Raw genomic sequence first — 15,498 nt, 5'->3', positions numbered from 1 at the left:
CCATATAAATGTACTGGTGAAAGTGTCAGATCACGCAACCATAATTGGGACTTTATATATATAAAATCAACATGCAAGATATATACATCATGGTACTCAGACAGAGCAGTGTTAACTTGCGAAACACCTGTGTGGTGGTCCTACTTCATCAATCCACTATTTACTATTTAGTATTTATAACTGATTCTTGTATTAAACAACAAGACAGAGACAACTTTATTTTTTAATTTGGCTCCAGATCAGAACTCCTATGATGTAGAAATTAAATATAATATGTAATACTTCTATCCAGGAGATGTAAGAACTCTAGCTTTATATTTTTGCTAATCGGGAACCTTGTAAGGCCGAAACCATGGCTGAAGAAAAAAGAAAAAAAAAAAAGCTGTAGGGTCCAATCAAACCCTGGTAAGACTAGCATTATTTGGGCCTACTTTGAGGAACCAACACCACCTTGCCTACTGAATTTAAGTTTTGCACAAGCAATTAGCCTAAACGATGGCATAGTTAATCCTCTAATGGTGACAACTGCACAACCAAGAAAAAAGATACATATCAGAGGTTGATATCTCTACCTAAACAAATCATAACCATTATAGTAACTGCTATAAACAAGTTTCATTTCTTTAGTTAATCTAGTACGAATATATTTTCAGAAAGAAGTTCAGAATCTTTGTCAACCAATATGTCATGATCTCTTCACCTGGAATATGGAATATGGAAGCCTCTTCTTCACAAAAATAAATTCCCGCCTTCTATAAAATTTAGCCAATATTGGCTTTTGGCTTTTAGCTCAAGCCCTCAACTTCAGCCGGACCTGGAAAAGTTTGCCTAGGCATCTGGGTAGATAGCACATCTTTCATCATGCCCATCAATTTGCTATGCCCCTCTTCAACACCCATATGGTCTTTCTTCATATTATGTTCAAATGTTCCCAACTGCGAGGCTGCAGCCACCGCCTCAGATACTCTGTGGCTTGCTGCATCGTCTGGCATTCTGACACCATTCTTCTCAAGGCCACTCTTAATCCATGCAATATTGTTCAAATCTGTAGCGATGGAGATCAACTCATGACTAGAGAAAGATGGAGGCTCTATATATTCAACAAACTCAGGCCCCAACAGCGAGCTATGAGAATGGCCCCCACGTGAATCTGTACAGCAACCATGGCCACATTGCAAAGGAACCATAGGCTCACTATAAACATCTTGAAGAAATTTGCATACCCCTAATTCTGGTTTGGAAGCTTGAACCAAAGGTCCTTGAGTAGGAACTGTCCTTGAAAACACAGAAGAGCTTGTACCACCAGGAGGGTTATAAACATTAAATGCACTAACACGTGCCACTGGACGGGAGAGAGTAGGATGCTCTCTTTCTTCAGCAACAAAATGCTCCTCATTTGTTTGAGCTTTATCTTCACATGGGTGGGGACTATCCTCCATTGGGACATCTCCTCCTTCTGGGGGACTGAATGAATTGATAACCCCAACTGATAGAGTTTCTTCTGAAGATACTTTTGCTCTGTCAAGGCTGCTATCTTCCATCTTCCACATTCCTAGATCTGCTCCCCGACGCCTTAAGGTAGAATTCCAGTGGTTCTTGATTGCATTATCTGTTCTACCTGGGAGGAGCTTTGCAATTGCAGCCCATTTGTTTCCATGAACTGCATGGGCCTTAAGTATAATTTCATCCTCCTCATCTGCACCCATTCAAGTTCGTAAGAATCCATTAATTAAAGTGCACAATATATGCAACACATTTATGAAAAAAGTGACGAGTAAAATATAACAATTGTAAGTATACTTTCATGACTTAATACTTAAATATAAAAATTAATTACTCTTTGAATATGAACACAAAATCATCTATGACTAATAAAAACTAACAAGGTATATGGAATGAGAAGAGAGTGGAAAATTAAGCAGGTATCAAGTTTTAGGTTTTTTATCATTCAAAATTATCTTTTCATTTCGGATTTGTATTTCCACATACTATAAAACGAAAGGCAAATTATGGAAGAAGAAGAAAACGAAGTATGCAAATATTATGGATTCAGCTTTTCATCAAGTCAATTCTATGATTTCTATCAATGGCAATGTAATGATAAAAGTTGAAAAATCAAGTGCTAGTCAAAGAAAATGAAGGGGTGGGGAGTAAAAGAAGAATGAAGAAAAAGAGAACCTTAAACATCAATAAACAGATAGCTCTTCAAAAATTTTTAAAAATCATTTGATTATCTTTTTTAATGTCAGTAAAGAGTAAAACTGATAGTGGGATATCCAAGTCGCAATAAAGGCTTCAGCATCTCGACATTTTGTATTATCCTATAATACCAAAAATTTAAACCATCCATTTGTTTTATGATTTGTATAGGGGCATCTAAACAAAATGTATCCACTCCAGTGCCAACATTGTTATCAAAAATCAAACAATCAAACTCAAAACTCACCAATGATGAACAACCCTAAATACTCATGATTTTTGGGAAAGTAAGAACTCACAATAGGCTACAAATATTTGCTGATAGTACTCTAAGTAAAGGTTCAATGCCAATATCAACCTAACAAGATTCCATCCTTTGCACAAGCACCCAAATAAAACTCGTTGTAAGTAAATTTAGTTTCACAAAGTTCAGGCTTTTGATATAATGCTTTGTGGAGTGGAGTTGATATGTAAGAATAGACAATGAACATATGTATAGGCTGAAATAATCAGAGAAGAGCCTAATATATTATATACAATATCATTCCCAAAAAAGAAAAGAAAACAAAGATATAATGTCTTGAAATTAAACCAAAATAACAAAAAGATCCTGTGTACTTCAAACCAATCTATATATGCAGTCAAGTTGCTACAGCGTAAATGGACATTAAGAGTTGAAAATCTTCTAAGGCACAATGCAAGTACAGGTTAGCTGAGAACCCTCTACACAAGGAAAATAACCTACTAAAAAAATTACAGTTTTGTGGTTCTCACCTTTGGGCTTAAAGTTTCATCTAGAGTGTGACATAAACATATATGATACAAAGGAAGAAGGAGAGAAGAAGATAGAGGACAAGAAACAATTATTGCAGAAAGAAATCATGAGTGCATCTATGTTAATGTTTACTGTAGCATATATATCATATATAACATACTGCCCCTGAACGTGAGTGCCTATGTACAAAAAGTTCATGCTTGCGTCTTGGTCAATTGTCACATACGACAAAGTTAAACAATAAGTAATAGCATGAGACCTGCTACGTAACTTCCAAAACCAATTAACCCGTGATGATGATCATGAACACAATTTGGTGCTTCAAGTATCCTTTCTCCAAAATAAAGATCCTAGCCTATAAGCTATCTCGTGAACTTCAACCATACTAAGTATCTTACAACTTGAAATGAAGAGATGTGATGGGCCCTTAATAAACTCACATCTTTTTCATATTTTCATACCAATTAAAGCATGAACAAAAATCGTGAGTACAACCACACATTCTACACATACTTGCCATTATTTACAAGTTTAACAGTTTCTTTAACCTGATAATCGGTTACCTCTACAGAATTTGCATACAAGCTGTCCTGCTATTCCGCCCGCTTCCAACAATCGTTCCATTAGATATCCAAGGTTTGCTCGTGTTCAAAAAGGACTCGACACACTTACCACATACTAAGATTTGGCTATAGTTAATGTCAATGTCCACTATTTTCTTTAATGGTTCCATTAAAGATGATTGATCTAATTTACAAACAATGCTGCTTCCTTTAACCATTAAAATTCAAATGGAACATTTTATAACTCAAGCCATAATCACAAATCCTAACTAATTTTCTTCTTACATTGTAACAAGCTAACCAAATGCTTAACATGAATATACTCATTTTTTGTTTTTAATGTTTCCTAATTCTCCTTTGTTTCATTTAACTGCTATAACTAACTCCTTGATTCTCTAACCAAAACAATGTAACTAAACAAAACAAAACAACCACCTCGTCCACTTATAAAATTCAACTCACATCAACTAATAACAGTTAAAATTTCAATATTCAACAAATTGAATTCAAAATAATATTTTTATATAATTTACCAGTGAAGGGCTTGCGCTTGAGACAAGGGTCGAGCTGATTACACCAACGGAGGCGGCAAGACTTGCCGGAGCGCCCGGGAATTCCGCGGGCGATTAAGCTCCAATTCCTTGCTCCGAACTGGCTGACGAGTCGACTCAGTACGGCGTCTTCCTCCGGTGACCACGGTCCTTTCACTTTTCCACCACCACCGCCGCCGCCGATTCCCTCCGAAGCAACCAACTCGGGGTCCCCGGACTCGGCGCCGCATTCCGCGGCGGGTGAGTGGTCTTCTACTTTTTCACTCATCGTTTTTGTGGCGGTTTTAGGTTTGGTACTTGTCAGTTTTGTCTGTTTGGTTTGTTTTAGTTTTTGTTCTTTCTCTCTCTCTCTCAGAGTCTAACACACACAAATACACAGTCTCTCTCTAGTCTCTACCTGCCTTTCACTTAACCCAATAAAAAATGAGTAAATGCTTAACTGCAAAAGGGCATGGATGGGAACCGATTTATAGGAGCCAAATGTTTCGGATTCTTTCGATTACTTTTTGGGAGTTTAAAACTTAAAATTAAATACAAAACCATGTATTAAGGAAGTGTTTGGTATTACAATTTAAACAATAATTTTTAGTTTTTAAATAATATTATATTTATTTTCACATTCTTTTTTATTCATACATATTTTTAATATTATTAGAACTATATTACCAAATAGCCCTAAGTATGGACTAATTCTTTTATAATAAAAAGAAGAAGTATGGGCTAATACTTATTTATATATAAAAAAAAGGTATGGGCTAATTTCAGTTACTACCAATATTTTTTTCAAAAATATACCATATGCTCCCAAAGTATGAAGATATTTAATTATTTAATGCCGTTTAAAAGTATTATATGTTCACGTAAATCATTTGATTTTTGTGAGTATTAATTAACTTAACTCGTAAAGTCTTTTATCGTTGATTAAAGATTTGAAATTCAAAAACTAATGGCTTAGTCTGATGACAAGAGAAATTATCATGGAAGTGGACGCCCTAAATTTAAATTATACTCTATATATTATAAAAAAAAAAGTATATGTTTCCTTTTAACAGCTTGTATTAAGTGCACGTATCTAATAGTGACTATATTATAGCAATTATATATGTAAAATAATATATATGGGTAGTCAATGAATCGCTGAAAGATAAATAATACTTAGAAATGAAAAAGAAAGCACAGAAATAGGGGATTTTTCAAATGGTGTTAAATAATGTTTGTGCTTATGAAACAAACTTGAAATTCTTGAAAATTTTTGGTAGTAATTTGCATTAACTCAAACCTTCGGACTAAGCTTTTATTATTATTATTATTATATTATTATTATTATTATTATTATATACTAAGAAAATTCAGAAAGTTAGTTATAATTTCAAAAATTTTCAAAAATACTCATAATCTAATTAAATAATCAGTATTCTTAAAAAATAAAAAATTGGCTTAAAATTGTAATTTAACAAAATTCAAAAACCAAAAAAAAAAAAAAACTACAAGAAAATTTTTTTCCTAAAAATTAGCATACTATTTTTTTTTTTTGAAAACAGCACACTCTCTATTTAAATATTTCTTACTCACATTTGATACATTAAAAAAAAAAGTAAACACTAAACCCAGCCGTTAACTCTATTTCAAATTTTAAATTTTATTTTCTTAAAAATTTATTCTTATGTAATCTCACTAATAATAGATAAATTTAAATTAAAAAATTATATTAAACTCAAAAAAAAAAAAAGTTTTGTCCCGAGTGCGGAGCGCGGATGATAAAGCTAGTTATTATTACCCGGTAATGATCGGTGGTTCTTCCAAAATGACCCAAATGTCCGTTACCTTGACTTGGGTTTGGACTTTGGACTTTCTTCGAAATGTACAAAATGCGGTTGTCTTGTTTTTACCCCTCAAATTGTGTCAATTTATTGAGAGATCTCTTTGGTTTTGTCGTGAATACATAAACTTTCCTGGTTATTTATACGTGAGGGGGTCTGTTATAGTAAAAGGCCAAAAAAACCGTTTCCAAGGCTCCAAGACTCCAAGTTTTAAAATTCAAAGTAGTAGATCTTTTTGACTTTTGAGTACTGGTATGACGAATTGACCCTTGAGTTGAGAATCAATTCTGATTGTGTAAATGGACTATTGCTAGGCCCATAGAGTTGGAGTTTATGGCTTTTTAAGCCCATTTAGCTTTAAAGAAAAACTTTGTAAATTAAAGTGGTCCATTTGTTCAGACCCAAAACATCGTGGTCCATGGTCCACTCAATTATAGAACCACAACACTACATTCATCAGTTTAGTTTGAAATGGGAAGTCAGATGGCCATAACTCCAGTAAAATATGTTTTATTCATCTACCTTGCAACTCCATGCTTACACTAGAAAATATTTAGTAATAGTGATGATAAGTTAATCTATATTACTATTTAAGGCCTTCCTTTGTCTTGACAGAATTTTTTTTTGTTCTAAAATACTCCTACATTCCTATGTTTAAATAGAGACAAAACTAAAGGACAATTCGGTAAAAATACAACTCTAAGTTCTACTAAAACATTGCCTAAAAAATAGGGTTACTCTCTTGTTGATTTTCAAATTTATTTATCCACTTATAAATTAGATTTTCAAAATAAAAGTTATATCTGTACTATTATTTAAGGGGCTTTCCCTATTTGGATTCCTCAATTTCGATGCCTAAAATACCCTTAAATTGACCAGTTTGTAAAACTTAAATAATAGGGTTAGACATGTAAAATTAATAATTCAAAAACTCCTAAATTTTAGCCAAAAAAAAAAAAAAAACATTTTACAAACTATTTGCTCCTTGAATAACTTACTCCAACTCTTCACACGCCATACACAACCATCCGTCCATCCACAAACTTCCCACCAAATCAAAATCTCTTGGGATCAATTACTACTTTTATATCTCTATCTCCCCCACTTTTACCTGTTCTTCTACCCATTTTTCAATTCCAAATAATCCCATTCCACTCCAATTTTAGATTTAGTTTTCACCTTGCACATGTTACTCCATTACTCTAGAGAAAAATTAGAACGAATTATACAGCTGGTGACTCACGAATCTATCCTTCCATTAAACAATTTTAAAGAATTTTCTTCAACTCTTGCCTTTTCAACCAGAGCCCACGATGATGGTGAGCAGTTCCTAAGATCCCCTGAATTGCACATTTCCCATTGTTTGGATTTTTCCTAAGTTACTTTCATCAATTCAACTACATTTATAAATAAAAACTAAAACTTTGAAAACGTGCAATAGGAATCGACGGAGAAATGCATACGAAGGTTAGTAATGCAAAACTTGATTTAACTATTACATATTTGTTTTTATGTTGATGTGTTATTGGTTCTTTTCCATGTAGCCTTTTCAAATTGAATAGAAATGACCTGATCTTAATGAAAAATGCCAGAAATTATGATACTGTTTCAACAAAAGAGAAATTCATTCGTGCTAAGATATTCCTCTAATAAATTTAGTTTCTAGCCTTGGGTACATGCCAATAAAAAATGGCACATAAAGTTACAGTCTCATGTAAAGGTGAATAAAATGTTATCTTCAAATGATTTTTTTTTTCTTTTTTTGATAAAAGAGTGTCATTGGAATTATAGTAAACTACGTATTAATGTTTATGTCATATGTTTGTGTCTGCTAATCGATTGTTTATATTGGCAAGTGTTAAGTCTTTCAATTGTTCTATCTCTATGTCTATCACAGAAATCTCAACCACAAAGAAGTTATGGCTGGAGTTATGAGTCATGTTGTACATATTTTTTTTTTCCCAAAAATGCTATGTCTACAATATTTTTACAATAAATCCTAAGTGTCACCTATGATTTGTTATGAAAATATTGTGGACATAGCACTTTTTTTTTTTTTTTCGGTAGTAAGGTGAAACATTTATTCCATAAATCTACATACGAACATATGTTTTCAATGCTATATCGGTGTTCGTTTTTTGGAATGACTCTTATGACACTTTTGGTCATATTAGTAGTTTAAAATACATAAATATTAACTAGCATCTAACCACGAGCGTGAGTGGCTCTTCTATTTTTTGGTAAATGTTAATAATTTTCATCTATTATAAATTGAGATTACTACATTTTTTAATTATAAAAATACCTAAGGGTGTGATGAGCGTTTGTACCAAATATTAAAATTATCACACTCTTAAATATTTTTGCGATTGAAAAATGTAGTAATTTCAATTTATAATGGATGCAAATTATTAACATTTACCAAAAAATAGAAGAGCCTCTCGCGCGTGCTCAGAGGCTAGTATATAATAAAAAACATAGATTTTTTTTTGCTACTACCACTAAAAAAAAAAAAGTCCCATCGCATGCACAAAGCGCGTGTGATGAAGCTAGTTTTACTAAGGTAAGTGAAGTGGTCATCTCAAGTTTCATTGAGAGTTTTATGAAACGGTCACTTGACACTAAAATTAAGAAAATTAAAATGAATACTTAGCACAAAATTAAACTACAATTAAAAGCTAATTTGGATTTTGATTAATATGTTATATATGGTATGATTATTCTCATCTTAGGCCTTTTTTTTTTTAATTGAAGACTATCTTTTTAAAAACTTTGATTTACAAATATCATGTAAAATATTGTTTAGTTCGATTTTTGGAAAGGTTGAAAAATTGAGCCTATCAACTTGAGTTCAAAATAAATAAGAGTCAAACCCACAACTCATTTTAGTATTAAATGGAGATTAGGGATGCAAGACAAAGAAGAACATGCAATGACTATAGCTAATAATAAAGACAAAGGAATATCTATTAAAGTATTGAAAAATGATATATAACAAAGTGGGGAGAATGAGGGAGGTTATGAAAGAGAGAGTAGACACTACTCGTGTCACCACACACACTAGCACTATTTCTCAAAGTTATTGTATCTACCACAAGTCATAGTAATAAATAAGGATGTTTAGTTACGTTTAAGATTTGAGAATTCCATGTTTTGGGATTCATAACAGATTATGAGGTACTTATTATCCAGTTGTTGGAATTTTAAAGAAATAGCAACCTTCAACTTTATTCATGATTAGATAATAAGATCAATTGCTTTAATGACAAATCCAGGTAATTTGTTGAGCAATTTCACTTTCTTGTGTTTATTGAAGGAAAATAACCTGCTAAGATATGTGCTAAGGTTGTGTAAATTGGTTATATAAATGCGGCTAACCTACTTATATCAGCTTAAAGTGATTACTTCAAATTTAAAACAAATTCTAAATTTAATGGCAAATACAGCAACCCAAAATAGTATTTTTATTTATGTTTGTGGGCGGCACATGGACTAACTCATGAGCTTTTTGCTTCTAAAGGTGTTCCTAGCTGACTTTGTGTAGTCTTTCTCCAAAAAAAAAAGAAAAAGAAAAAAAGCTTACTATGTAAAGTCTAAGCTTGGGTCCATAAGTAACCCAAATAAGCTCACTTTTTACCTTCAAAGTCACACTCTTTCAATCCTCAGGATAAAATACATGGGCTTGAGTCATGTGTAAAGGTAAAATGTTTCTAATAGAGACAGTGGGCCAAAAGGAGTTGGGCCTTTCATTATGTGGGCTTAGAAAAGGTGTTAGCAAAAGTAGCCATCAACAAACAAAAAGCAACATTATCTTTTAAAATAATTTTCCTTTTTCAAGGAAAAGATATCACCACAGTGCATATCACTCATCGGCCCAAAACAAAATCACCCTGTCCATCTAGGATACATTTTCTTCCTTATCATCATGGATGCACAATTGAGCGGTCATGCTCACACCAATGCCCCCTTCTTTCTCTTTGTCTAATTGTCTTTCGCCTCCTGATCTATTCTTGCATTCAAGGGAGTATGAATCAAAATCAATAATTTCAAAATATTTTGGCTACTCAACCATTAGCGTGATCATGAATTCATGATCTCAATATGTAGTGTAAGTTCAATGAGACATATTGGAGAGCATCAGAGATGTCAATATCACTCAACTCTATTGTTCCTTAAAGCATATTGATTAGCTTATATTTATGGTACACAAAATTCCGAGTCCCTTTCTGGTGAAAAGATTTAAGTCCAAACAGAAAAAAACATTGTCTAACCTAAGAGGGCTATAAGCCTATAAGTTGTCTGTTACTCTTTTTTTCGGCCAATTGCTGAGCGAATATACTCCCGAGGTTAATAGACTATTGTTGATGCGAATCACTTTTTGCAGGCCAGGCCATGTGTTATGTTATGCCGATTCAGAATTTGGGTTGATTGCAACATATACTGCTATATATGAGCCTATATTAATTACAAAATTCAAATCCCAATCCAAACTTTTTGACAAAGTCCAATGCAAACCCAAGCCAGAGATTAGTGGAGGAAAATAAAGAAAACAGAGAAGAGAAAATGACAATTATATTAATGAGTGTTTGATAATTATTTGCTACAAGATGTTATTTTCGACTAATTTATTTCATAAAATTTTTATGATAGTTTCAACCCGACACCTATTTTTAATCGTTATTATGGACCCAAGACTACTTTTCCTATAAATATTGCAAATTACAAAACGAACCCTTAGTTCTATTGTTGTATACTTTAGCTGTTGCTATTCGAGAAAAATCTTTGTAACGTCGTAGTCTTTTGGATGAGAGAGGAATATAAGAATGAAAATGAGAGATAAGGCATTCAAGAAACACCCGAGTCCCAGATCGCTAGCGATGATAGCGCAAAGCAAAACACATGGAAAGGGACCTGGATTGTTACTTGCCATGGATTTTGCACCTTTCATTGTTTTTTCTTCTTCTTTTCTTCCCCTCTATTTTAAAGATAAACTTTCATATAAAATAACACAAAAAAGACTTTAATCCGTGAATTATTAAAATTGGAAAAAAAGTGAGTAAAAGAAAAATAGAAGGGAAAAAGACTAGAGGAAATTTATTTCTAGAACTAAAGAGAGGTTTGAATAGACTTATTTTATTCAGCTTATTTTGTTTATAATGTATATGTATAGATTTACTTTTAAATATGTGATAGTTTGAATTATTGCATTCTCATTTTTAAGATGAAAATAAGTTGACATTGAAAATTTAGGTTGTATTTGACATTGACTTAAAAAGTTAGTTTTTTTTTTATTATTTAATTTTTTTTTATTACTATTTATGGGTCCTATTACACTTTTTAGTATTATTTATGAGCCACACTATACTATTTCAGTTACCTTGAGTGAAAGAAAAATCCACAAAACATCTTACATAGTGCACAAGAAGAGGGTGTGTTTCTATCAAGCTCTCGTTATGGAATATTTTTTCTAAACAATATGTTTATGCGATAAGGATGAGAAAAGGATTAGGTATTGAAGCATTAAAAAGAACACAACATCCTCTCTCTGGACTCTTACATGGTCCCCTTTTCCATTTACATATTTGGCCATGGCTTTGAATTGCTCAAAATCTTCTTAAATTTCCTTAGCTTAATTGCATAAACTCTCTTGCTCATGAAGTGGCATTAATATATTTGTGTTATGGATCAAAAAAATAATATTAAAAAGCATATATATATATATATATATATTTATATGTAAAGCTAAAGATGATTAGATTGCAGAAAATACATAGGATAACCAACAAAGAAGAAGCAGGATGACAACATGAAAAGAGAAATGTGCATGCTTTCCAACCAACCAAAGTGCATGGACCAAGTTCCTTTGCAAAATGCTACACGAAAAGGACCACATATCAAAGTAGGTGCACCAAAGTGCCAATCGCTTTTCTGGGCGGACACATATGCCCAGCAAATTCATTTGTTTCTGCAATCAGGGGGCTAGAATCGGTGGTGTGTGATCTCATTGACGTGACAAGGATTTGCACAATTGTGCCTATTGGCTTTGAGAATGTATAGGGAAGCTAGAAATCTTATGTTGAAAACACTTGGAAGGGTCCCAAGAGCCATTCAATTTGTTTATTTGAGTTTGAGAAAAGGAAAGCATTGGAAAAAAAAAAAAAAAAACAGACATTAACAGGAAACTCAAAAAAAAATACTCTTCTTATTAAAAAAAGAAAAAAGAAAAAAAAACTTAATCATCAATATAAACGCCAAAGCTATAGCTTAGCCCAAAAAAAAAAAAAAAAACTAAAAGCCACTTAACATTACTTATTTTAATCAGAAAACCCCCAGTAAAGATTATTAGAACTTAAGGTATCTTTTTCAAGCTTCTTTTTTTTTTTTTTTTTTTTGGGTCAAAAGGGATCAAAATTTTATGGCCCATGCTCTTGCAAAGTGTTCTTGTGATGTTAATGTTTCATTATGTGTAATAATTCTTTTATCCCAGCTTCTGCTTGGGATGCTTGGAAGAGATACCTTGTTTTTGCTTTTGTTTTCTGTTCGTACGAAAGCTTGTTTGTTTATTATAAAAAAAAAAAAAAACCAATCTCTGAATTTGTACTTTGTGGGCTTGCCTAGTGTGTTTAACACTTAACGTAGGCTATATGCACACATATGAGATACCATGTCCTTGCTTCAACTATAAAGTGGCTTTGATAATCTTACTATCTTGCCACACATCACCATCGGTTTTTATATCCATTTTTTAAAGGAGATAACGTATCCGAGAGATGGCAATTAAGATCATGATATAACTTACAAGATCCTCACTTAACCCAAAAGTTTAAATTTATGGTATAGGCCAATTATACTATATTAATTACTCAACTTCCTTACTCTTGTCGGAGATAATAGATATAACACATTGGAAAAACTCCAATTTATGTCTTAACAAGTACATAACATACAGTGACGCCAAAAGACCTTGTAGTTGAATTGACACCTTCCCATGTACAAAGTGCTTGGGGGTCTAGGGAGAAAAGGGTTCGAGCTGCGAGATTAGCAGCATATTGTAATTAAGTAATTTCCCTATATGCTATGTTAAGGCCTTAATAGGAGTCTCCCTAAGGTATTAATTCCCTAGCAAATGGTATTAGAGCAGATTATGATGAGCAACATGTACAAGATGACGAAGTTATTAAGTTTTGCAATTTGTAGGAGAAATGACATGCATACACTGGGAGCCCACATAGTGAGCAATGCACAAGGCAAACCTACAAAGCCCATACAAATGATCTTGGAAAAGAGCAACAAAATATTATTTTGAATGATTCTAGATTGAAGGAGAATGAGACATTGTGGGGTTTCTCATGGTCATGGCTGTACTGGGTTCCAAGGAATAAGTAATTGAGGTTGACAAATGGTTGCCATGTATGACCTTCGAGAGGTGAGACTCGTGGATGAGGCATGGTGAAGTAAATAGCTCATAGGTAAAGGGGTGCTAGTAGGATTTTGTTCATGGCTCAAAAACAAAGAGATCTTGAGGCCTATGGAGAGACTACAATGAATCCATGTGAGAGAGAAATTATTATGGGTATATACATGTAAGTAGACATGGCAAAATGGAGTAAGAATTTTTTGATCCGACCCAAAAAATAACCGACTCAAACTTGAATTATTTGGCTGAAACAAAAATGAGTTAACCTGTAATCAGACCTGATTTTTTTCCAATAAATCCAACATGTCTTGTCTAATAAGTCTAGTTGATAAATTAACCCCGGCAAACATTTCAATTTTTGATTTAATGATGGAATCGCGATTGAATACTTGACTACTAGTACTTGGCAGAACTTTTGGTATGTACATCAGGAGAAATTATAAGGTCCTCATAATGAACAAGTAACGTGGTCTACTATTCCACTAAAAGATTTTCACCTGTCTAAAATTGTCGAGTCAGAATTTTTTTTTAAATATAAATTGATTACTAACTCAACAATTTTAACAAAGTGAAATCTTTTAGTGAAATGGTGAATAAGTGACACTAGTACATAATTAATCTACAACACCCAAGTACTTTGTACATGAGGATTACAGAAAAAGAACCCTTTGTACATCAGTACATAATTATCAGAAAAATGTGCATCATTTTGTACTTCTTTTTTGTTGAATAATGTACATCATTACTTGCCCATAACAAATGGAGTACTAAAACCCTTTAAATACATGTAATGTAATAATGTTCATGTTCAAACTTCAAAGTTCAACCCCTGCGATGAAGTTATGAATTTGTGCTCTTCTCAAGAAAAAAAAAAGTTATGAATTAGTATCATGTGGATTGTTTGACTTAACTATTATATGCGCAACTGGTGAGTTTGGTAAGAATTATCATTAAAGTGGGGACATTAATAGTTATGTTTATGTGTGTGGGGTTTAAGCCCGGGTGCATATTGACGTATTGTGGCCTTTGGGTTGCTCCCACTTCTGTGAAAAAAGCCATATCTTCACACACACTCTTGCTCCCTTGGGTTAGAATTTAGAAACTTAGAGGGCCCCTCCATCTATCACGGGCGTATAGACAGCAATCCTAAGTTGAATCAATGACTAGGATATATTACCAAACTCTTTTTTTTTTTTTTTGATAGAAAGATTGAGAGCTTTTATTAAAATGAAGAGAAATTCAATAGAGCCATAGCCAACTCGATCAATGGAGGATTTTCCTCTATCTGATAAAAAAAAAAAAAAAAAAAAAAAGAGGGAAAAAAAACTATTCTTGGATAAATATTTGAGAGCTATGAGTTTTTTTTTTTTTTTCAATTAAATTGCATAATATGTTTACTTTATAAGGAGAATGAATCATACTTAAAATTATTGTAATTATTCTTTCATTTTCATTATTAATTGTAAAGTTGTAACTTTTTTTATTGTGCTTTTATTATCAGACCAAAATATCAATTAGTTTTGGTATAGATTCAAAATTCTTATTTAATTATAAAAAATTTTACCAGTTAAGTTAACTGTAACCTACCAATAGTTTTAAAAATTGACTCAATTATATCTATAGGTTTCAAAATAAAGGATTTAAGTAAGTCTTTTTCTCAAAAAAAAAAAAAAAAAACTCACCATAGACGATTAAACTCTTATCTCTCCTGTTATTATAACTATTAAATTAATTTTAGAAAGTACATATATTGACTCCATTATATCTACAGAGCTTCCTAGAAAAAGACTTTTTTTTTTTTTTTGGGACCAGATCCTAGACAAAGACTTTTGTAAGTCCTCACAATCTACAACACCACAGAATAGGTAAAAAAAAAAAGAAAAAAAAAAAAGTGAACTGGCTAATAAATTCGGCCGATGGTCGTATGCATTGCAGATTGCAGAGACGTACCCATGATGAGACCAAGGTCCCCTGTTCAGCCTGTAAAAGCCTGCGACTCCCCTCTAAATAAAGCAAATTACTAACAATGCAATATTAAATTTTTTAAAAAATAAATAAATTTTAATTAGTTCAATTAGTAAAAAAATTTCATAATTGAATAAGATATTTGAGATTTAATTTATTCTTACAACAAAAATTGATTGGTCCATTCATTTGATGATAAAGAACAAAC

At 32.5% G+C, this 15,498-nt stretch overlaps 1 protein-coding gene across 1 annotated transcript; it reads right to left on the bottom strand.

Moving 5' to 3' along the window:
- Positions 1-485: 485 nt before the first annotated feature.
- LOC142638732 (transcription factor MYB1-like) lies at positions 486-4,529 on the bottom strand. The gene is made up of 2 exons (XM_075812802.1): positions 4,071-4,529; positions 486-1,696 (listed from the first exon to the last, which is right to left on the bottom strand). Exons 1-2 carry the CDS (start codon positions 4,354-4,356, stop codon positions 786-788), a joined length of 1,197 nt encoding a protein of 398 aa, XP_075668917.1. The 5' UTR covers positions 4,357-4,529; the 3' UTR covers positions 486-785.
- Positions 4,530-15,498: the final 10,969 nt, after the last annotated feature.

This window comes from Castanea sativa, chromosome 6 (assembly GCF_040712315.1).
Source record: "Castanea sativa cultivar Marrone di Chiusa Pesio chromosome 6, ASM4071231v1".
NCBI lineage: Eukaryota > Viridiplantae > Streptophyta > Magnoliopsida > Fagales > Fagaceae > Castanea > Castanea sativa.
Note: the sequence above shows the minus strand (reverse complement) of the source record. Positions and strands in the feature narration are given on the sequence as shown.

Excerpts from the sequence above, each read along its gene's own strand:
- LOC142638732 (XM_075812802.1), bottom strand. The coding sequence starts at position 4,356 with ATGAGTGAAAAAGTAGAAGACCACTCACCCGCCGCGGAATGCGGCGCC. Across the intron at positions 1,697-4,070 it reads CAAGCGCAAGCCCTTCACTG|ATGAGGAGGATGAAATTATA; the intron begins GTAAATTATATA and ends GAATGGGTGCAG.